Raw genomic sequence first — 24,924 nt, forward strand, 5'->3', positions numbered from 1 at the left:
TTTTTTTTTTCTTCATGGCTTCGCACGTCTAGTGCATTTAGCCAAAGACAAGTTGATGCAAATATTCATAATATTGGCTTGCGCAGCTTGGAGATTACAATGTTAGGTTTCTTTGCTGACGGTTTTGCATAGGACAAAGGTAGGGAAACAGTTTGAGATATAAAATTAAGACTGGTAAAGAAATTTAGAAAAGAGGATATCAGGAGGGTTTGAAAGGAAAAAGGAAAAACTATGCCTTACATAAAATAAAAATTAAATAAAAATACAATTTACAAAAACATAACACTAATGATGGATGAGGATGAAATAATTACAATTTTATATTGTTCTTAATGAAAAATGATGCAATACATTTATACACAGAAAAATTATTTGTACTAAGTAAAGAGAGGATAGAAGATGGAAAAGGAATACAAAAGGAAGCAAATCATAGATGTACGGTCAAATTGAGAGCAAGAAAACAGAATATGATTTAAGTCGCCAACATCTGATCCACAAACGCACATAGGGCTGTTTACTATATTGAGTCTGGCGAGGTGAGCAGGGACACAAGTGTGACCAAGCCTAATACGAATAAGAATAGAAGTCTCGACCTTGTCAAACTTAACTCTGAAAAACCACGGTTTCGTTGGGATCTGAGGCTGGATGACGGAGTAGTAGCGGCCCTTCATTATGCAACTAGATGACCATGTTTCTTTCCAAGAGTCTCGTAGAAAAAATTTCGGCAATGATTGTAAGTCTTGACTGTAGTTTTAAATGGAAATAAGTCACCACTTTGCACCGCATCCTTAGCTAGTTTGTCGACGGTTTCGTTGCCGTGGATTCCAGAATGACTAGGAATCCATACAAAATATAATAAGTATCCCCTCAAAATACATTTGTGCGCCAACTCTCTTATTTGGAGAATAACTGGCAAAATACCGTTATATTTAAAAGGAAATTTAAAGATGGCTTGTAGAGCACTTAGCGAATCGGAAAAGATAACAGCTTTATTTAATTTAAGTAAAAGAACATATTCTATAGCCTTCAGTATTCCAAAACATTCGCCAGTAAAACAGATGATTCCGGAGGAAGCTTGAACGATCTTGTATTGAGAGTGAAAACACCAATGCCAACACATTCCGAAAATGAAAATTTAGAAGCATCTGTGTACAGGTAATGGAAGCCCTCAAAACGTTCTTCAAGAAATGCGTTGAATGAGATTTTTATATTGGGCGCAGTTTTATTAACACAGTCATAAATTATACTAGGAGAGAAAATTAACGAGTTGTAGCAGTTGTTGAAGAGCGGGAATTTATTAAAACGATGAGTGGGGGCCGGGATGGAAAAGATTTTTATAACTTATAATTAGGCATGGAGGATTACGGGAACGATGACTAGGTATAGTGGAATAGTATTTAGACAGAGCTTCCAGTAATGGAAAGAGGGGATGGGAGGAAAATTGAATAATTTTAAATAAGTATTTATCAGCAAGGTATTGCCTCCTGTGACATAGTGGAGGTTCACAACACTCCACTTGCAATGCATTAATAGGGCTAGATTTCATTGCCCTGTAATTATGCGTAGTGATTTTGATTGAAGGTTATCTAATTTTTAAAAGAATAAGCTGCACCTGGTTCCAGCAAGAATGAACCATAATCAAAAATGCTTCTAATTATAGCATTATAAACAAGTTTTAATGAATGGGGTGGGCGCCCCACCACACACAGATAAACATCTTAGCATGTTAATGTGGCGCTCAACCTTATTAACAACGTAGTCGCAATGTGAAGTACCAGAAAGTTTAGAGTCCAAGACTACGCCTAAATATTTAAAATTATTTTTGACTGGGATTGGAGTATCACGGTAAATAACGTTTATTGTTTGGGGACTCCTTTTTTTGGAAAATAAAACTGCTGCACTTTTAGAGATTGAAGAGCAGAGTTTAAAACTAAACAAGCGTGTTCTACTGAATGGGAACTATAATATAGTAGTAAGTCGTCCGCATATTGTAAAACTTGAACATCATTATTAAAAGAGCGGTCCAAGTCGTACGTGTATATATTGTATAACAAAGGACTAAGTACCGAGCCTTGCGGAAGCCCTTTCCATACATGTCGAATTAACTGTTGCTGAGTAGTTGAAATGCTAACCGTACGATCATGTAAAATGTTTATTATGAAATTTGAGAGATTTATTGGAACGCTGAGTGATTGTAATTTCTTATGCAGGATAGATAATATGACGTTATCATAAGCCCCATTTATATCTAGAAATACAGCAACTGTCGAGCAATTTTTGAGAAGGATAAACGAACATCTGTAGTAAAATACTTAAACAGTCGAATGTACTTTTTCCTTTTCGAAAACCGTATTGAGTTTTTGGCAGTAAGTCTTTATTTTCTATGTACCATTCTAGCCGATTTTTAATAAGATGCTCTGCTATTTTCATTAGAACCGGACTGAGAACGATAGGACGATATGATGAAATATCAGACGGAATTTTACTAGGTTTGAGAATTGGCAACACCACATGACGTTTCCACATCTGAGGAATGTTTCCTGTTGTCATTACGGAATTGATAAGAGATAAATAATAAGAATGAACAGTGGGACTAGCATTAGATAAAAATGAGTATGGGATGCCATCGATACCTGGAGATGAGTCTACAGTATTAGAAAGGATACCTTTCAATTCCTCAATATTGAAAGGGATTTTTAATGACGTGTCATCAGAGGTTATATTGGATTCCACACGAATTACCGGTTGTAAAGTAACTTCTTGAGGTACCCAGGGAGGAGCTAATGTATCTATAAATTCACCTGCTAAATTATCCGGGATACGGGAAGTAGTGTGGTCGGAAAATGCAGACCGGAATCTCCTAATATTACGCCAAACAGCTGAAGGGGGTGTATTCGGTGAAATGACAGAGCAAAAATTATGCCAACTCTCTCTTTTCTTCAGTTTATAGAGTTTTCGAGTCTGTGTAATGATACTAGAGAGGTATATGAAGTTTTCTTGGGTCATATTTAAACTATATTCTATTTCAGCTTCTTTACGTTTTTAGCTGCAGCTGTGCATTCCGAGTCCCACCACGGAGGCATTGGGATCTTCCTAAATGAATGATTATTTTTACTGGGAAAGCATCATCTGCAGCGGAAACAAGAATTTTAGCTAATACTTCTGCACAATCCTGCTCATTTCCATTGGAAGAGAAGATAGCTGATTGTCAACATAATTTTTATAATTTAGCCAAGTGCTGCTCTTACTATGTGGAAGTTTGTGTTTTAAGTGAGATATTCTAGGTTGTGAATGTGGGATTGGGAATGGAAAGATATTTTGATAGGGAAATGATCACTACCATATGTTAAGGGAAGGGTGCACCAAGTGAGACGAGAAGCAAAGTTAGGAGTGCAGACAGATAAATCTATTGCGCTATTGTTCTGACTTGGATCACTGCGACGTGTGGGGGAACCAGAATTTAATATACATAAATTATGTGTATCAAATATATTGAGTAGTTCTTCCCCATAGGAGTTAGAAGTTGAACTACCCCATGACTGGTGATGGCAGTTAAAATCACCTAACAGTATATAAGGATTAGTAAGTGTGGAAAGAATACTGTTAATTTCATTAAGTGAAGAATGAGAAGGGTGAGATATATATACAGATATAATACATGTTTTATTTATAATTATAGCTATGATTGAGATTTCTTCACTGTGTGATGGTAGAGAAACCACAGTGAAAGGAATTGAATCCTTCACAAGTATAGCTACTCCACCATATCCATCTGGTCTATCCTCTCTTACTGTTGTATAACCATTAATTTTAAATATATTATTTGATTTGAACCATGTTTCACACAAGGCAAAAACTAAAGGTTCGTATTTATTTATTAAATAAATAATATCACTTTTTTATTTATTGCGCTGCGGCAATTCCATTGGATTAAATGAACTTGATTGTCCATTTTGGGGTGATATCGAAGAAATGAGACTATGAAGTGAAGCAGCGTTGGACGGTGATATGTTAAATGAGGATAAAAGGTTAATTAATGCCGTAATAAATTCCATGATATTGAATTGTTTTACAGTATTGTCTTTAAGTACTTCATTGATGGCACAGCCGTTAGTGGGCTCAGGAATTCTAAATTCTTTTAAAATATTGTTGTGGGCTTCCTTATTATACCCTTTAGAAGGGCTCTTGGGGGGCTGAGGTTTGCGAAAAACAGTTTTTTATAACTTGAAGAATGTTGATTGAATGTAATAGGTGAAGAAGTTTCAATTTCTCTGGGAGTTTGAGATATAAGGGTGTCAGCAAAGATTTAGTCACTGGTGGGAGCAATTTACTGGCTTCTGCATAAGATACAGAGTTCTGGGCCATATAGGTTTTATTTGTATCTGCCTTGAGAGCTCAGGACATACTTTACTAGTAGCAAAGTGAAAACCTGAGCATAAGCAGCAATTGGCATTACGTTCATCCCTGTCACAAGAGTCCCCAGTATGGCTATCGCCGCATTTGTAACACCTTGGTTTGCTCCTACATTGTATTTTAGTGTGCCCAAACCGACAGCAATAAAAGCACTGTATAGTAGGGTAAATATAAAGGTCCACAGGCATTGAATTGTAGGACATAAAAATTCGTTTTGGAAGAACTTGGCCATCAAATGTGCATACAATGGTTTGAGAGGGCTTCCACACCATAGAGCCGTCTACTAAAGTTTTAAAGTTTAATCTGCGGACTTTTAAAATAGGTCCACAACCAATTGGTACAGATGAATTTTCTATTATCTCTTCCGGAACCACTCTACTGGCACACCACGCACTAAACCCATTCTAGTTACGTTAAAAGACGGAATGAATGCCTTATAATTAAATTTAGACAGATTTTCATGAGTAATAAAAGAGTTGGCGTCAATAAATGTAGAAAAAGCCAAAGAAATTTTATTTCTGCCTATCCTCTTAACACTACCATTAATAATATTTTTAAAATTGTTACGTTGTAGGAATCTCCCAAACGAAAGTGGATGCAAAGTGGTAGAGTCATTGTCCTGAATAATATGTTTTTGTACGTGAATAACAAAAGGCGCACTATCCGAACCATCATATACTTTCCTGCCTACAGTTTGCGCGGGAATCGGGGTTTCTGAGGTAATAAGTTTGTTAATCGATTGGGGTTGACTAGTCTGAGAAAGATCTTCGCAATCACAGCCATGTAGGTTATCATCAGAAGAGCCGTGTTTTTACGTCTTTTATTGCAACGCTTGCATACATGTCGGCGACTTCTTTTTAGAGGCCGGGCTGATGCAGATGCATCTGTCTCCATACCCGACTCGGAGGCATAATTATGTGACTTTTCAGTCTCAATTGTGACAAAGTTGCCCGCCGGAGGGACTAAGCCCCCCGATCAGGCGGCAAATTCATAAGACCTTACTATTCTACAGTTTAAATATATGCAAAAACTTACCAAAATGATGAACTAAACTAAAAACACTAATCTACAAAATATACAGAAAATTTAACCCTACTGATAACTTATATTTACAAAATTAATTATTTTTTATCAAGATTAAAAAAAAACACGTCCGCCTATTTCCAAGTTTCCCGCGCTTTTTCCACTACGATTTACTTAATTGTTGACGAAAATTTGACAGATACAGAAGTTTTTTTTTCTAAAGTGACTATGTCAATACTGATCATGCTGCCAAATGGCAAGTATAAATAAGTTGGAATGTATTTACTACATCAATGTTGAGAATTTAATAATTAAAAATCATTTTTAATTAAACTGCGTATTACGTTATTTGATTTTTTTTATGTTTCATAAATTATGCTGCGTGAAACGACACATAAATATCATTTTATTTAAAATTATGTAAACGAAAACAAACTTTTTATAATCTATAGCAAATTAACTGCTCCTCAACTGAGTTTTCCGTAAAATCTTATAATGTACGTTTGAGAATGCCATTTAAATTAAGTAGCCTGTTAAATTTAAGTAGGCCTCAGACAAGTTGGTTGGTTGAGTAGCGTTTCAGTATTCGGGCGTTAAAATCTTAGAATAGAAGAACAATTTTACCTATCTAATAAATAAAGGATAACCAATAAAATATAAATATTAAAATAGAATATCAACTTTTATTATAAATACGAGACTTTAAGGCCAGAGTTAAGTATATATTCGTTTTTCATTACGAATATGCGGTTGTAAAGTTCTGCCTAAGTTATAAAGACATTTTCTTTTCTGAGTTTTCTTCCAACTACTTCGCAGTGTCATTTGTATTTTCAAAGAAGTTTTTCCCGTTTATGACTACGGAATTCGAGTTTGACAATCAGTAATGACAGTTCACAGTTGACTCTTTGCAGTTGACACTGTTGACAACTGTTGACAAAATAAGCTTTCCCGCGGTAGTAAAACTTTTGAGAATAAATAAGAAATCTAATATGACTTCGGCGGATATACAAGATTTTTTAAAAGCATTTGAAAATGTAAAAAATGATTACACATGTCGCGTGTGTTCAGAATTGTGCAAAAATCCCGTTACACTGAGCAAATGTTTCCACATGATTTGTGCAGAACATTTCGATAGCTTAAAAGCTTGTCCTAACTGCGGAATTGATCTTGAAGGATGCAATACGTTTACCGATGATCGGCTAAGCGTATGTATAGACTCCACAAAAGAAATAAATAACATGCTCAAAAGATTTAAACCTTCCGAAATAAGTTCCAAAAAAGTTAAAAAAAATGATGGCACAGTCTTGAGCACCCACTCCGCCCAGGATACCATACGACCAGAGAAATCTAGGCCCCCGCTGCTGGATATATCAACAACTAGCAGTAGATTTAGTAAAACAAATGAAAAGAGAAATAATAAAGGAGAAACACCACTTCATGTGGCATGTAGATTGGGAAAGGTCGAGAAAATCACTGAATTATTAAACCAAGGAGCAAATACAAATACTAAAGATAACGCTGGCTGGACACCCTTGCATGAAGTTGTGCAGAACGGCCGGTTAGACCTTGTAAAGTTGTTATTGCAGTACAACACACTTATAAACGTCCCAGGGCAGAGCAATGAAACACCATTGCATGAGGCGGTCAGGTATAAACATATTGATATCGCGAGAGAACTTGTAACACATGGTGCAGACCCAAACATGCCCAATATCAAAGGAGAGACTCCATTACAACTAGCTACTGATGAAATGAGAAAAGCAATTATGGATGCCGCTGAGGACATTGTCCAAACACAGTCTGTGAACATAATGCACATGTCCAACTTGCATTTAGAGTTAGAAAGTGAAGACATACGCATATATTGTGTGAGTCAGTACAAAACAGCTCATAACAAATTAAAAACATTATCGAGACATCATGATAATATACACCTTGAGGTGAAATTTACAAAGAAAGTGACGCATCTAATAGTGGACACAGAGGATGGTATATGTGCTCCAAGTATTGATGTTCTTCAAGGCATTGTTAGTTCCCTGTGGATTATATCTTCAGAATGGGTGACGAACAGCACGGATGATAAATTAGAACCTTTTGACAAATATGAAGTGATTGGAGTTGGAACAAAAACATATACAGGTATTTTAGATTAAATTTATTATTCTGAAAACTGTTAGTTTTTGTTTTTAAGCCTTATGTCCATGGAGGTGTAGCTTTATAGATGCTTCATAAAACGCTGTGAATTTTTGCAACTCAGCATAATCAACTCAGTTTTAAATTAATTGTGACAATGCCATTCAACAATGAAGATGTTATTTTGGCTTATACTTATTCAAATTTGCAGAAGACAATGATTATGCATGCATGTAGAAAAAAATATCCACACATGTAAGTAAGTTGCAAGCAGGCATTCATTAAGTCATCTACGAAGCTCAATGTCTTTGGATAGCAGAACTAAGATCTTATGATAATAAAATGTGTACAAAGGATGTTGTTTATTTTCTATTCCCTATGTGGTAGTGTTACTAGCACAGAATAGATAGAGAAATTTATATTTTTCTGACATTGCCAACTTATATTCTTTCCAGGACCAAAAACTGCAAGATTCAACAAATACAAACAACTGCCTGGCTTGTTTGATGGCTGCCATTTCTATTTCCACAATTTCAACACAAAATATGAGATTTCAAAGAGCATTGTAGTTACTAAAGCTTTACTCAGCAAATTAGTGACTGATGCAGGAGGCATTGTACTCCGCAGAGTGCCGAACCCAGAATCAATCCCCGAACAAGAGAAGTTGGTACCATACCATGCAAAACGGGATGGAAAATTGGCAATTTGTTCTCATTATATCATTTTCAAGGATATGTACGAACCTATGTACAATATGCGGCATTTGAAGGCTCTTCCTATTGGGTGGCTTATTGAGTGCATTGAAAAGTATGAGTTGTGTGAACCTTGGTAAATCAAAACAAACACATACAGGAGTTACCCTCCTTAAAGATTTTGAATCTTCCTATTCTACAAGATTTGTATTTTCGTATCATATTCAACACTATCCTAGACTTAAGTTTGGGTTAATTATTGTGATTTACATTCTAAAATTAGACATGTAACTTATGTACTGTAATTAATTAAGCTAATGTTTTGTAATTATAAGTTTGTTATTATACAGAATTTAAATTTTTTTGTTTTGATAATTTGATATTAAAGTTCAAATCATGTTTCATTTTCTTTGTAAAACAGGATGTAATCCATTCTCATCTTATAAATGCGAAAATAATTGTTTGTCTGCCTACTATGCTTGCACAGCTGAACGACAGAAAAGATTTTGATGTAATTTTGTATGTAGATAGACATTTATGCACAGAAAATACATAATGAGGCTTAGATAAAATAGTCCACCACGCCGCGTGCGGTGGTGTGGCCTAAAGCCGGCGCGGCGCCCATGTCTAGTAGGGGCTTATCTTTAGCAAAACTTATCCCGGGAAAGTAACACGGGGGCCAAACCGCGCTCAATAGTGTGTTAATAAATCCCAATAGTAGTTACAAAGAAATCAAAACCATTGTCATCTCCCAATCAGTTTATTTAATACAATATTTATAAAATACACATCTATGCAGTAATAAGTTAAGAGTACTCGTAGTAAACATCCGATTGTCGACCCCTAGAGGATGACTTCAGCCAAACGTGCCATCCCTACAGGCTGATGTTATGAAATATCACAATACTTATCTATAATGACTGTCCAAAATGTCTCAGTATTATGCCTTGAGAGGTAAACAGTACTACAATTCGTAATGTCCTCAGCCTGCAGGGACTGACAGCATGGTGTATAAGAACTTGTTACTTGTCCCATAATTGGTCTTTGGGAGCTGATGGATTTATATAACTTTCACAGTCGACTTGAAGTGCCGCAGACAATCTCGCCTATAACTACATTAATAAAGTTATTTACAAAACACCTTATATCTACATGTCTATGTTGATTCACTAGTTTTAACATTCTCCGCACCTCGACGTATAGTAATTTTGCATTACAAGTATCCCAAAACATGTGATAACAACAACAAATAGAGTACATAATGTGCACAATCAGTCTAACTCTTTGTTTCATATGAGCAATAATTTAAACAAAAACAATCCATTGCAAATAATTTCATATAACAAATTAACACATTGTTAAATTATAACTTAATTGCAATATGAAGAGACTGTGGGACACTTACTTGAACGGAGAATGTTAGTAAAAATACAAACTATTATTAACAAATATTCTATCCACTTTGATACATTCTGAGGTTCGTTCACACAACACCTTAAATTGCCTCTATGTGAGGCACGCCAGACAGCAAATATTGCCACATTGCTGTCATTGTTTCTGCTTTAGGCTTTGTCCTGCTAACATGTCTCAGTCTGACGTAGCTATTCGTTCTTCGTCACTATTTAAATTGTCTCAATTTTGTGACGTCAGTGTAAGTTCGTCACTCACGTCGAAACATTCAATATGCCTCGACGTGGGACGAGATGGCATCGTAAGGTAGCTTGCTGGAGCCTGGCGCAGGGTGTTCAGTGGTGCAGCGTGTGGTGTGGCGTGAGTACGGCGCCGCCCGCGGACAGTACCGACGTGATGACAGGCGCCGCGCCGCCCACCGACCCCACCCCTCCGACCGAATTAACGCCGCCGCCGCCGCAGAATATCACCTGCAAACAAGCAAATATAACAGTAATGTGCATTTCGATTTGGCAGGTTAACTATTGCTTATCTTGACGTTAAAGAGATAATTTTTTATCTCATAAGAACCCAATACCCTCAATAGCTGAAGTATTGATGAAGAAGGTTTACTGGAAACTGAAATCATCCAGACTTATTGTAATAAGGTCTAATCTCCAATATCTTTGGGCAGTGTAGAGTGTCATTATCTATAATTAATGAAGTTGAGACACTTGAAGGTAAACAAAACTTGTGCATAGTCATTAAACATACCTGTGAGACGGGCGTGGCTGGTTGCGCGGGCGTGGCTAGTACGTATTGCTGTTGCCGGACACCACCCACCTGCATAATACATTAAATTAGAACCAACTTAACATGTTAACTGAGACTCACTATTTGCCTATTAGAATGCATGGCAGATTTTCAGAATACTTGACAATAATCTCTATTATTGTCATTTGTTCACTCTCCAACAGAAGGTAATGCTGTTGATCTTTGACAGTGTTTGGTCAACCAATTAATGTCGGATTTTTTTGCCATAATCAGATGAGATCTTTTTGGGGTATGACAAAATTTCTGTAAAAAAATTGGCATGTCTACAAAATAATGGTTCGTTTGAATACCTCCATACATTTTTAGCGCCTTAATGTTATGTAAGTAGATAATTATAGTTCATGTTCACCTGGTGCATCTGTTGCGCGGGCTGCAAGTTCTGTCGGTGCTGCGTGTCCTCTACAACCACCTGCTCCATGAACGTTCCCACATTGCCACTCGCTGTAAACATACACATATAATGTACAGTACACTACTTTATTTCTTTATACAAACGTGTGACAGATATGCAAGTCACTCGCTGGACAGTAACTATCAGTAAACAACAAAGAATACCGTACTAACATTATTACACTTAAATCACAAAGTGCTGCTGTAATTTTATAGTGAACATATATTCATGAATGATATTTGGCACAATGTAAGAAAAAAATTGAGATGAATATGTTATTTCATTAAGTAACGCAATGTATAGTCATTGCAGTGGTATCTGCAATAACAAATTCTTACACACAGCACCACGTAGATCACTTGACACCATGTTCCATGTAAAAATCAAACTGTTTTATTATAGTATCGAATGAAATGGGTTGTATGAAAATAATCAAGTTCACCATCTATCATACTCATAGTAGTGGGAGACACACATACACACACTCATGCCTTTTATCTCCAAAGAGGTAAGTATAGGCCAAACTGATGCACCCACTTTCCGCCAGGTATTCTGTCCTATGATGTGATAGGGGCGAGCCTATCGCCATATCAGACTCAAATTCTAGTCTCCGGGCTAATACAGAATAGTAGAACCCAAAATCACTTTGTCCGACCCAGGGATCACTCTGACAATGCAGTTGTACCGTCATACAGTTATGCCAATGAGGAGTTGTTGGATGAAACATATGGGTTTATTATCAAAGGACGAATCTAAATCCATCACCAAAGCTATCAATTTCCAACAATTATTGTCTATCAGAGGTCTGAAGACAATTTTTTGGTTAAAAATATTATCTATATATCTAAATACTTGATACTTAGATGCAGATGTTGTTAGACTGAAAGTCCTTGGTAGTAAGGTTAATATTGTTAACTGACCGGTAGAGTTGGCCGTCTGCGCGTTTGTCTCGCAGCCGAACAGACAGTGCTGCACCGTCCAGCGCGGCTCGAACGGGATGTGAGTCTTCACCTGGAACCAAAATATAAGGGCTGTCAACAATAATGTACTGTGTGTGAAACTAATAGTTTAAACTCAGAATCTCCACAATTCCAATATTATACCAGTCTGTTTTACTCGCTGACAGCGAAAACTCCAACATAATAGCGCTGACTCATTATTACAAAGCCCACTATCAATTTTCAATGTTGCAAAAACGAAATACTTTTTTTCTTGTTGGTAAAAATTTGAAAACACAAATTCATGATTCCCACTTTATTTATCTTTCGGGATAATTGAAAATTTTCACCGAAAAGAAACTTAAAATCACACCAAATATAATATAGAAGCTTGTGATAGTGAACAAAGTATATACTCTTGCATGCAATGAAGATAACTCTAAATAAAGTCAAGGAGTACCTTTAGCTCAGTAGTGAGCATCAGAATGTGCCTGCAGGGTAGTCGGAACACTTTGCTGAACAGACACGAGCACTCCTGCGTGGAAGTACCGTACTTGCATATCGCCGCGCTGCTGTGTCTTCTGCGAAAAAACACATTGTTTATAATCCTTTTGAAATAAGTGGCTTGTTTGGTATGTGTGTTATATTTATACAGTATCAATAAAGAAAGTTTATAACTTGATAAAAAGGCAGTAAATGATGGACAATCTGTGTTGTCCATTTTAAGAAATTTCTAGGACTTTTGTATGAAATGCAAAATTAAAATTAATGTCGAACAGTGATAGCATCCCAGTTGAATATTTTATTAAAAACTATTTGTGTTTGTTAAAAAATAGTAGTAAGAGTGTGGAACAACCTCTAAATGTGAACAGGTTTAAGAACAAATCTGAAAAATATTTTACTAAGAAGTCAAACCGGAATTGAAAATTACAGGATATGCTAAATAAACAGATAATTACTTCCTTTTAAGAAGTTATACGAAAAACATAATTATATTTAAAAATATTTGAGTTGGACCTTTGCAAATGCAGGACAATGAAGCAAGAAATGTTATCGATATAATTAGGCTGTGTAATAGACAGCGACGTTACCTGCCGGCCCGGTCGTCCAAACACCGCTGCGCCAGCTTCGTCTGGTGGCTCATGAGATTGTACGCGTATTGCGTGATCGTGTCCGTCGGCGACTGCTTCAGCGTTTCTGTATCCTGCGCACACGCATGGCAATAATATAGTTCAAACTGTTGCGAATTCTTTCTGTTATACATCATAAAAAATTATGGTTTACGAAGCCGAGTTGGAATGACTGCAGATTTCCTAATGTCATTTCCAATATTTATGGGCTTTACAAAACATGCACACTTCAAATTTACTATATTTTTTTCTTTCAGTAAACTGGCATTATCGCTGTTAATCGGTAACTGAGAAAAAAAATGTACCATAATATGTAAGGAATTAACATTCTAAACACACTTGCTACCTCTGTACTATAACAATCTATTCAATGAAAAACAAAATGGCGTAAAATGCTCTAATAATATACCGATCACGTAAGTATTTGTGTGACAACCTTTTCTTTAGGATACGATCCTCAGACCAGTTTTATTGACATTTGGAATTGCAGAACACTCTTAATTCATTGAAGGAAGATTTTCAGGAAAACGGCTAGTAGAACGTAATTTCTTATACTGTAAAAAATAATGTGTTACATACCCTAAGCCTGCTGAGCGCGAAGTTCCTGCGCTCGTCCTCTAGCTGGTTGGCCACGTTGAAGAACAACGACACGAACTCGTCGGGCTGCATCGCGTTGCGCACGAGGTTCTGGAACTTGCCCACCAGCCGCTCCAGACCCTAGGGAATAAGAACAACGAATCAGACAAAAGTTTGAGACAATGAACACTTGCAATGATGTACAGAATTTAAACTTGAAATTGCTAATGGACTTTCTTACCAACCTCTTTTTTTTTACAAAAAAAAAAAAAACAAACGAGGTTTACTTTACATCACATAAATAAAAAAAAATCTCATTTAAACTTAATGCAAATAGGCAATTTAATTGTTGTGCTTGTTCAGCTACTTTTGTGTGTGACTGTATCCAACAACGTCATTACTAGGTTTTACAAGACAAATAAACTTTGGTCCATAGTGTATAGTCTAAGTTGTATCGTTTATTCGAAGTAGTGTTAGCTACCTTGTGCAGTATATTGGTGTAGTTGTCCGCTTCGAGCCAGGTGTCGAACTTGTGTAATGGCGCGAGAGGGCGCGCCAGCGCGTCCCACAGCCGCTGCGACGTCGGACCAGAGCCCGCGATGCCGCGCTTCAGCGCCTAGCATCACACACACAGTAACATACATGTGTAGAACAGATATTGATTAAAAAACCTTAGCACTCCCTCTCCCCCTGAAGCAATTCTTCTGTGCTCGATCTCCACACAGAATGCCCCTGGGGGGACATTTGTCGCGTAAGTAAATGCTACTTGGCACATAAATGTATTTCTGCCGTTTCCATTAACCTATCCCAATCTCAATATTTGATCTGATCTCGAGAATAAATCAATTAAAATAGGTCATTCACAAGTAAGCCAAAAAAACGTTCATTTGATTGGGATTGTTTATTGACATCTGCCAGAAATCAATCAAATACAAAAGTCACACTCCAATCTATGCTCCCAAATAAATGGTAGTCAAATGAATACTATCAACATTAGTTGTATAATATGACTGTCAAAATAAAATTAACTTGAAACTTCTGTAAACCAAACAATGTTAAGCAGGAGCTTTCTATATTTTTCCAAAGATTTTGTAAGATTTCTGTAGCCTACTTTCCTCTTTGTAATATTTATTAATTTCTTTCATATTATTATTATCTGATGTATGCTATAAGTGCGTTTCAGACCTGTAGCTGCGCGGCGGTGTGCTCGCCCCTGAGCAGCGCGAGCGCGTACGTCTTGCAGCGCGCGGCGATCGCGGCGGGCGCGTCGGGCGCGTCGAGCGGTGCGCGTGCGGCGCGCGCCGTCTCCACGCACAGCCGCGCGCACGCGCTCGACGCTTGCCACACCGAGCACGTCACGTGCGCGCTCGGGAACGCCACGCGCGCCGTCTGCAACACACGGAAACAAATATTACTCCCTTACTATAGTAATACTAGGGTTTTATATGGCTAGACATTTACTATAAGAGGACACATGACAAAACATTTTATACATATTTGTAAGAAACACACAAACAAACTGTTTTTATGTTAACAGATGATAGTGCCATTATTTGCCTGACATTATTATTTTAGTAAAAGATTAATTTAGAATAATATTGCGCATTCATCTTATAGCCTATATTGTAATTTATTGCTAAGAACCTAGTTCTTATAACAAAAGATAAAATGTGTATACTACAAATACAAATTTGTCAGTAATATTTATTACTTAAACGTCTCTTAAACTATTATATCAGTACCTATAGTATACTTTCATAGCTATTTCATACCTGTTGACACTTGAGAGGGTCGCATACAACGCATCGCACCTGCCGCCACGCCGGGTTGCACGATTTGAACGTGTCGAACAACCAAGTCAAGTCATCCTCAATTAGAGTCGATATACCTGAAATATAACAGCACTTAATACTATGCTCCTATTTCTTACAACAGAGCAACAATCTTAGATTACGCATCAAAAGTAATCCCTGATCTCGCATGCTAGCAGCAACTGTTTTGACAGCTATTGTTTTCAATGATTAAAGGCTGTTTCTCAGCTTTGTTTATCTCACAGCCAACTAGATTCAAGTTGTATCTCAATAATAGCCAATCACAGCAGCCCTATGTCTACGCACTGCGAAGGCTGCCATACCGACAGCACTGCGAAACAGACTTATTATCAAAGCAATGCTCAGTGCTTAGATAAAAGAAAGGCTATGAATAAGGGCGTATAGGTTTAGAAAGTTGGTAGTAAAAGTAAGTTTATGTGAGCTACAATTAGGTGTTTGTTGTATGTATTTGTTTGATTGTATATTTATTTAGCTCACCTGCACTAACAATGACAGATTTCCCATTGCCATCCTCCGCTAGAAACAGCGTCACGTTGTGCTTCACGCTGGTAGTGCCTCCGCCACCTACTGTCGGTATCATGCTGTTGAACTCTATGCCTGTAACAACAAACACCCATTGATTTTTTTTATTTTTTTATTGCTTTTGTAGACAAATGAGCAAGAGATGCGCCTGATGGTAAGCAGCAACCGCCACCCATGGATTAAAGCAATGCCAGAGGCACAGCCAATCCTTGCCTACTGGGGGGTGAGCACTGTTTTTAAGCCTCATTTAAAGGACACGTCGTAGCACTTGGGGTACACAGATACAGAGTTCATTATGTTTCACCAATTTATACCTTGTTAACCTAGAATGGAGCATAATGCTCATCAGTAATTATACAGTATAGAACTAAACTCACAAGTTATAGTTTATATATACTCAGCAATACAAATGGACATATAGAACTGACCAGTCTCAATGCAAAGGAACTGAGGCACGGCGTTGAACGCGAGCTGCATGCTGGGCGTGGTGAGGTATACGCACTGGATGCAGCCCGACTCTGAGTGCAGCAGCTTTACGCCCGCGTCTGGGATCAATAAGCACTATTAGTTATTCTACAACACATACATATTTTCGAGGATAATGCAATAGTGTAAATGACAAAAAATGCCAAATTGACATAAATCTTTGCTTGTGGTATAATATTGTTAAAACTCGCCATATTGGTCCACGTAGGTGTGTCGCCTTCCAGGATCTGCCTGTGTATATATTCCAACAGGTTGGCATGATAGTATCGACAGCCAAGGATTAATCAACTCTCATAAGTTAACATTCTATTGGACCCCACTCCACTTACCATCAGGTGCAGTGTGGTCACTTTGCAGTGTTTGTTGTTGTTGTGTTTGTTTGTGTTGTGTTAGTTTGTCCAAGTCTAAATATGGACAAAATAAATTAGGTACCATAATTTAATTGCAGTTTTCTGACAACAAAGTCGTATTTCTGATTGAGCCAACGCACGGCCGCCGCGCCCGTCGCCACCAGCTGCTCCTCCGTCGTGATCACCTGAGGTTCAGTACTTCTGAAGACAATACACCATACGGAATTATTACAAAGTACTTAAAAATTTTAATCAGTAGATATTCAATATTTTCTTTACAAATCAGCAATCGTTAAATGTTACAGCTGACTGATTGGTTCTTGAACTGAATAAACATATAAGTATAATTAAAATACAACCTAATATAATCTTATGGGTATGTAGGCTTGATCAGACAGCCATACACAGAAAAAATAATGGGATTTCAGTCTGAATCCCAAAAGGGTTCACAATTGTTTCTAACAATGATTATTTATCATGATATTTTGTGTTCATTGGTACACACCGTTCCGGAGTCTCAGTGGTGGGGTTCTCGATGATGGCTACTTCATACTCCTGCTGTTCCACTGTAGCATTATTGCTTATTTCATACTGTTGGTATGTGGTTTGTTGCTCCTCCACTTGTTGCTGAAATCATTGGCCTCAATAACAGTCTATGGTCAATTGAAACACCCATAAAGCTGTCACAAACAATTACCTTAAAACAATTGTAAGTAACAATTTTCCATCGATTTCAATCAACAATCCCAATAGCTTTTTTGATCAATAATGAAAATGGACCAGTCAGAAAAATATTTTTTTTCACACAGTTACAATTACTTGTGAGATTAGATAAAAACTTTTTGGAGATTGTTTATTAAAATTTGGTGTGTACAGACAGTATTTTTCAAGATTGATACTTTCATTGATAAAATAACATCACATATGTTTAGCTATATAAAAATTATCCAAAGTAATGTATATTAAGGTGTATTTAATTAGAATTTAATAGAAAAAATTATTTACACGAAAATTATAATTACCGATATGAATCGCAAACTCAAATTATTTTGGTGCTTTACTATAGAGTATAGACTTTAATATAGTACCATAATTTTTAAATGACATTAGGAATTGACATATTACACTCCTGAATATGAATATCGAAGCTTGAAAAGCAATCATATCTAAATGACAATCAGAAAATTTTTGAGTAGAGTGTCTTAAACTTTTGATTTTAATATGAAAATTCATAACAATTAAACTTTTTATTTGATAAAGATATAGTTTAATGATATTAAAATTGTCCTATACCTATAAAACCTAGATGAAATGATGCAAAAAAAAATGTTCAATCTAAATGTTAATATAAATGAGTGCATAAAAATAAAATTAATGTATAATACATGTTACAAAAATATATTAAGTACAATGGTTGGATTATAGCTATTACGTGACCACTAATAATAAGTTTATGAGTTTATTACCTCCCAAACAATAGGCTATTTATTAAAATCTACAGAAAGTATTTTATTTTAAACAAAACTAACCAGTCTAAATGTATTCACAAAAGTTTTGTCAATTTCAACTGCTTTATTTTTATAAAAATAAAATACTTTGTTTATCATATTTTAGGCAAAATATGCTGCATTTGTGACACACAAAAACATTGCACAAGAATAATTAGTATTAGTACTAATTACAATAAAATTAAATCATATAAAGGGTCATATTAAAATTGTGTAATAAATGAAACCAGTTTACCTCTACTAGTATAGTGCTAAAATCAACCATACAGAATGATTATTTTCCCTAAAATCCATGTTCTACTTCATAGATATTTTTTTAATTTTTTTATTTGTGTCATTTAATAACAATGTCAATGTTAGTCCTATAAAACTATAACTAACTAGCTTTTGCTCGCGGCTTCGCTCGCGTGAAGGTGTTTTCCAGGATAAAATTCCACTGTTTGATAAAAGTCTTGCTACATATTTTCCCGGTACTTATAGGTTCAAACTAATTTTATCCCCAATCTATAATTTCAGTTCAATCAGTCGAAAAGCTAAGAACATTTATACAAACTTTCATCCCCTATTTTATCCCCTTAAGGGTAGAATTTATCAAAATCCTTTCTTAGGGGATGCCTACGTCATAGTAGCTTTATGCATGTAAAGTCTTAGCCCGATCCGTCCAATGGTTTGGGCTGTTCCTTGATATATCACTGTCAGTCATCTTTGAGTTATATATTATATTAACAACTGAAGTTAGCTAAAATTGAGTTTCTCGAAGCCGACCACTATTTATGTACTATGTATTTTGAGACTATGCAATTTTGTCGCGTTCGCGATTCACTTTCACTTTTGTTGAGTTTCAGAACGCGATATTAGATCCTCCAACGCGCACGCGAATTTGAACTTTATGCAGCGGTAATAAATTACAAATTGACTCTCCATTTTATTTAGAAAACGTTTGTATGGGAAATAGAAAAATGCTGTTTTGAGGATTTTCCCGGCAATTATTCGAATTTTTCTCACCTTTTAAACCTTCCCTAGACCTCCACGAATAATTCAAGACCAAGATAAGATAAATCCGTTCAGCCGTTCTCGAGTTTTAGCGAGACTAACGAACAGCAATTGATTTTTATATATATATAGATATAAATTGAAGATAAAGAGGTTTCATGGATCTAGTTAAATATTCTCCTTATGTGTATCCCTAATACAAAGTAACCAAGGTGGTCAAATATTTTTGGTAAATAAACTATTCAACCATATTAAATTGACTTACATTACTGACTTCTGTGTTAGCCTGCACGAAATTTGTGTTTTCCTCTTCAGGTTCGCCTTTAACGTCGTAAATAGTCTCCGCCATGACGATTCTGCCTGAGGAATCCATGGTCCACATCCCACCAAATGCAAAGTTCGACGGATTCCCGCTTTGTTCGTACAGTATGACGGTGTTGGGCCCTATTTGGACAGGCTCGCCTTTCATGTTCACGAACACCGGCTGCTCGAAGTTGCCTTCGACCAGCTGCCCAGTGTGCACTATCTGCTGACCTTCCACGGGCACCTCCACCACTTGATTGACCACTTCCACTTTGTCTTTTTCATCACTTTTTCTATTCACCATAATCTTTTTTTTATCACCTTCGGCCGGCTCGTCACTTTTCCGTTTTATAACAGTTTTCTTTTTGTTTTTCTTGTCCATTTTTGCACTTTTAAAACACTATTTTTTTAAGGTTTGTTTCAACGCCTCGCCCATACATCGACATTGTCTCGATAGAGTATGATGTGTTATTGAAATATAAAATTAAATGCAACTATCGATCGTACAACCACATTTTTCGGGGGTAGTAAATATAAAAAATGTTGTTTTTAGATTACAAATTGAGAAAATTTTAAATTATGTCAATGCAAAAACGACAACTCAGAGCGACGCCATTTTTGAATGGAGGGAAACGTCTATCTCTTTTTTGTAATGCTGTCTCTTTTTGATTATATAGACTCATCTCTATGCACTAGTGTTCTGTTAGTCGATGATTGTACGGGTTACACTATTTAAGTATAGTCCAGTTGCGTAACAATATATCTCAAGCATTATTATTTAGTTTTTCTTTTTAATTTGCTTACATAATTTTGACGTAACAGCATGCTAAAAATCATAACATCATGATGTGCTAATAGTTGCCTCAAAGAGAATTATAATATATAAGTTGCCTGCTGATATCCTGATTGGTGATTAATATTCAGTTTTATATACAATTTTTTTATTTATATACTTCAAGGTTAAATTAAATGCATTTTCATGCTTATCCTCAATACATTGTCGATTCTTATACAAGTCGCGTTCATAGTTTTTCTGTCATTGTTGTCCATGAATATAATTCGCTACTTTACTACTAGTGTTAGAACTATGGCAGTAGTTGCTCCTGCGCTGTTTGTAAACCACGGCGGTGGTCCCATGCCTTTATTGGGTGACGAGGAACACGCGGACCTCACGAAGTTCTTACGAGACGAGGTAAAGAAACATGTCAATTTTAACAAAGTGAAGGCCATAATTCTCGTGACTGCACATTGGGAGTCTGACATCGTAGCGATATCCTCAGGTAAACATCACGATCTGTACTTCGATTATTACGGATTTCCGCCTGAGTCATACAAATACAAGTACAACGCGCCCGGAGATCCTGCTTTGGCAGAACGCATTCACACGTCACTCAAAGATGCTGGAATTAAATCCAGGATGGACCCGGAAAGGGGTTGGGATCACGGAGTGTTCGTGCCCATGCTCCTTATAAACCCTTCAGCAGATATACCAATTATCCAAATATCTGTACTTAAGAACCAAGATGCTGAACAGCATTATAAGGTGGGACAAGTCCTACACCAGTTTCGAAAGGAAGGCATTGCCATCCTGGGCTCTGGGATGTCGTATCATAATATGCGAGGGTTTATGTACAGTCGACATGAACATAGAGTTATTAATAAAGAATTTGATGAGTTTTTGAACAAAGTGTGTACTGCTGAAGATGAAAGTGTGAGGAGAGAAGGATTGTTGTCATGGCGACAGCAGCCGGGCGCCACGGAAGCCCATCCAATGGGAGGCGCAGAACACTTCATGCCACTTGTAGTGATAGCTGGTGCTGGGGGCCCAAAACCTGGAGAGAGAATATTCAAATGGGATATGGGAGATACATTCAGACTTAGCTCATTTATTTGGAGAGAAATTTGATGCAATTAATAATATAATGCAAGTCATTCATCATGCTATAATAAGAGAAAAGTCAATAACAATTCAATGACATTGACACTTATTATTATGAAAATTTACACAATGATGTTGACTATCACTCTGATTTATCACTTCACTGCATATTTTTTATTAACTCTTAAAGAGGACATTCTTGTATAAAATTATGCTTTATACTGGTTTCTGAGATCCAAATTAAGATATATTTTTACTGCTTAAGTTTGAACATCACATAAGAAAAATACATTTCGTACCTTCAATAAGTAATCAAAAATCTACTTTTGGCTCTTTTGGCCAAAAAATACAAAAATTTGAACTGATAGTAAACCAATTTATTCCAATTTGAATGAACTTATATAGCTGTCAATTATAAAATAAAATAAATTATTTAGTGTGCCGAAAAGTTGCCAATTTTGACTGCTACAGTAAAACTTAAAATACTTAAGTTATAAAAATAAACCATTTGTTTAATTGCTGCTTAATGTTTGTTAACAGTAGCAAACAATTTTGAATGACACTGCTTATTATAAGTCTGCAATTACCATGTATGTGTTAGGCATGTTAAGCTGTTAGTCCTGCCCCTGATCTCTCTGGTCAATGACGAATTGCTGTCTCACTGAACTATGAGAGTGAAGGAACAGAGAGTGCACTTGTGTATTGCACACACACCTGTGCACTATAATATCTCCTGGGTACCTAGCTGAGCTCTGTTGTTCTTGGCCACTGTAGGGGAAATTTGGCTGGGAGGATTTATATCTGAAATTTCCAGTATTTGCACTGGTTACAGTGTTTTATACTAACACAAAATGCTTGCACACAGCTGTTTAGCAGCAAAAATAATTAAAGTTTTACAGGTGATATAGGAAAACCTATGGTGTAGATACAAATAGAAATAATCTATTTTGAGCATTTATGAAATAAACATAGAAAAATGCTATACAATTTTCTCTTAAGTTAGAGAGCACAACAAAATATTTAACTTTATGTTACATGTTATCATTTAATAAGAATAAATTATTTTGTAATTCATTGTACCATCTTAGTATATTTATGGCAGTGGAGGATAAGAACGTAATTTTATTACTATATGTAATAAATGAATTAATTAACAAATGAGGCTAAAATAATACAATTTTGTTCAATTTTGATTGTTTTTAAATCTTGGTTGAAATTATATTCGCCATGCCATGATTGGGCGCATATTTTCCATATTGCAAATCGCGCTAAATTCATTTGTTATGTGCCAATTACATTCAAATGCAAAATAACAACATGTTTTAATCGTTAACAATCTACTTTATGAAGGCTACTTGCTTTACCGCCATTTTTAATAAACAATCCCAATCGCTTTTTTCAATTGATCTCAAAAATAGACCAATCAGAACAGCTTATTTTGACATGATGAGTTATTTTGGTTGCTTCATTCTCGGAATCGGGTTAAAGATTCAGATTGGGATCATTTATTAAAAACGGCTGTTAATCATATATTCACATCTATGTTATGTAAAACGGCTGATTGGCCTCAATATATTCTCAAAAGAATTATTAAAGTTCATTATTGTTATAATTGATATACGTTTATTTCGTAATTATAGTAAACTCAAATTGTGTAAAAGAATAATTTAAGTATTTATTTTATGTTGCGGGGACCACTGGTGTTTAGGTACAAGGTTAATTATTTGTAAGCTATACAATATATTTTGTTACTTGCAATAAACTTGTTTTATTTTATTGATAAGCGTGCCTTTGACTGGTTGTAGTTGAAATTTGAAAAGGCATTGACACACTTTCAATAAATAAAAAACAATACATGGAGAATGATTCATATTTATTCTTACACTCCTCAATTGTACACGAAATATCACTAGTATACAAAATACACAGGTTTATATTATAAGTTTGAATATTAAATTATATTTTTTACTAAGAATCATTGATTTATTAAGTAGGTACTAATTTAATAGTTCACAGCCGGAGGTCGCAAAAAAAAACAAAATTAAAATAAGAAATTTAATTTATAAATGGAAAATTACAATATAAGAAATTATTACTAATTAAAATAGGTTGATAGTTGATCGATGTTGGACCAAGAATGCGGCGCGGTTGCTACGACGGTTTCATGTGCCCTCCGATTGACGTCAATGGTGGTCACGTTCTGCTGACGGTGCAACACGTGTAGCTTCTTGTGTTTATGGGGCGATGCATGCGTAGCGCTTTCCATATATGAGCTATGCGTAACACCTCCCCCCGAAGAACAGCGACTATTGTAGACTTTTGTCGTAAATTGAGCTGGGGGTTGATTAGGGTCAACCCTTCTGTCCGCTGGACACGCGTAGACTCCATGAAGATCAGGTTGTCCTCGTTCGGAAGTTTCCGTTGACGCCTTTGCTTGTTTCATTCGATACTTGCGATAAAGTATGCCACTAATGAGTGCACATGCACTTAATATAACCACGTACATAGGGATTGTAGTGTGGAACAGTATGTGGTTTTCAGAGTTGTTCAATTTTACTGCTGATTGTAGGGACATTCTTGATGTTGCGGTATGTAAATGGTTTAAATTTATTGATTTCAATTTTATCTCTGGTGTGGCAACTTGAACAGCGGCGTTATATTTCGGCAGATCCATTATTTTCAGTGGTAGTCCTTTTAGGCGATTATTGTCATTCGAAATGGTGAAATCAGGCGTTTCCAGGTAACAATGTTGCGGAATTATTGCAAGATAACTGCCTTGAAGTGTCTTATAAGAGTCTTGTTCGCAGGAAAAGTGTACTTTCGTGGTTGCAGGAAGACTGATTGCGTAGTGTTTCTCGTCCAATTCCTCGTACGCGGAGTTTTCTAATGAAACCATGACGGGGTTACAGGCTTCGGTTTTCTGCTGCGTGGTGATGAGTTGATGGATGCAATCCTTTGATGGGCGACTTCGCAGGCTGCGTTCCTCTTCGCATATATACCATTTACTGGACTTCGGGCATTCAGCCTCTATGTACTTGAAATCTTTCTCATTAAGGACCAGAAATGGATAAGGAGGGATATAACTTCGTGATTTCTATTAGGAACAATGGATAATTTATATATATCATATGTAGAGGTCAAAACAATGGGGAATTTATATACTATGGTTATTTCGTTGCCTACGTAATACGAAACTATCTTAATTAAATCATAGTATTCTCTTATTTCTAAATCAACTATTCTATCTCTGCCATATAAAATGATTAACTTGCTTATAATAGCACGTATCGCATTTAAATTTAAAACTGAATGATGCATAGTGGACGTCTTTATAAAAGCTAATACATTTTGTAACCTTATTAATTCTTGGGAGATTGAATCTACGTTATCGCTGAATATCAAGAATACTTGAGCCAAATGTGCATATTTTATTAAATCGTAATCTCTAGTAGCCTCACTTTGATTAATTCTGTTAACTAAAATCTCTATTTTATGCTGGTTTTCTACAATACTGTCTATGATTTTTGTGTAT

The 24,924-nt window shown here is 36.1% G+C and overlaps 3 protein-coding genes across 4 annotated transcripts; 2 read left to right on the forward strand and 1 right to left on the reverse strand.

Annotated features, from left to right (window-relative positions):
* The first annotated feature begins 6,319 nt into the window (after positions 1 to 6,319).
* LOC115450416 (BRCA1-associated RING domain protein 1) lies at positions 6,320 to 8,663 on the forward strand. Its single transcript, XM_030178429.2, has 2 exons — positions 6,320 to 7,575; positions 8,025 to 8,663. Exons 1-2 carry the CDS (start codon positions 6,426 to 6,428, stop codon positions 8,399 to 8,401), a joined length of 1,527 nt encoding a protein of 508 aa, XP_030034289.2. The 5' UTR covers positions 6,320 to 6,425; the 3' UTR covers positions 8,402 to 8,663.
* A 342-nt stretch (positions 8,664 to 9,005) lies between these two features.
* On the reverse strand, positions 9,006 to 20,158 carry LOC115450415. Of its 2 annotated transcripts, none has more exons than XM_030178428.2 (15): positions 19,476 to 20,158; positions 17,215 to 17,336; positions 16,792 to 16,907; positions 16,302 to 16,418; positions 15,829 to 15,948; positions 15,292 to 15,407; positions 14,705 to 14,908; positions 14,001 to 14,135; positions 13,523 to 13,660; positions 12,905 to 13,017; positions 12,274 to 12,394; positions 11,796 to 11,886; positions 10,834 to 10,925; positions 10,425 to 10,493; positions 9,006 to 10,141 (listed from the first exon to the last, which is right to left on the reverse strand). In XM_030178428.2, exons 1-15 carry the CDS (start codon positions 19,893 to 19,895, stop codon positions 10,007 to 10,009), a joined length of 2,109 nt encoding a protein of 702 aa, XP_030034288.1. In that variant the 5' UTR covers positions 19,896 to 20,158; the 3' UTR covers positions 9,006 to 10,006. The 2 variants fall into 2 exon arrangements, with proteins under 2 accessions (XP_030034288.1, XP_030034287.1); XM_030178427.2 differs by having other exon boundaries at positions 16,792 to 16,910; positions 19,476 to 20,157.
* A 188-nt stretch (positions 20,159 to 20,346) lies between these two features.
* LOC115450417 (4,5-DOPA dioxygenase extradiol) lies at positions 20,347 to 23,150 on the forward strand. Its single transcript, XM_030178431.2, has one exon. The coding sequence runs from the start codon at positions 20,493 to 20,495 to the stop codon at positions 21,417 to 21,419; it is 927 nt and encodes a 308-aa protein (XP_030034291.2). The 5' UTR covers positions 20,347 to 20,492; the 3' UTR covers positions 21,420 to 23,150.
* The last annotated feature ends 1,774 nt before the right edge of the window (positions 23,151 to 24,924 follow it).

This window comes from Manduca sexta, chromosome 26 (assembly GCF_014839805.1).
Source record: "Manduca sexta isolate Smith_Timp_Sample1 chromosome 26, JHU_Msex_v1.0, whole genome shotgun sequence".
NCBI classification, from domain to species: Eukaryota; Metazoa; Arthropoda; class Insecta; order Lepidoptera; family Sphingidae; genus Manduca; species Manduca sexta.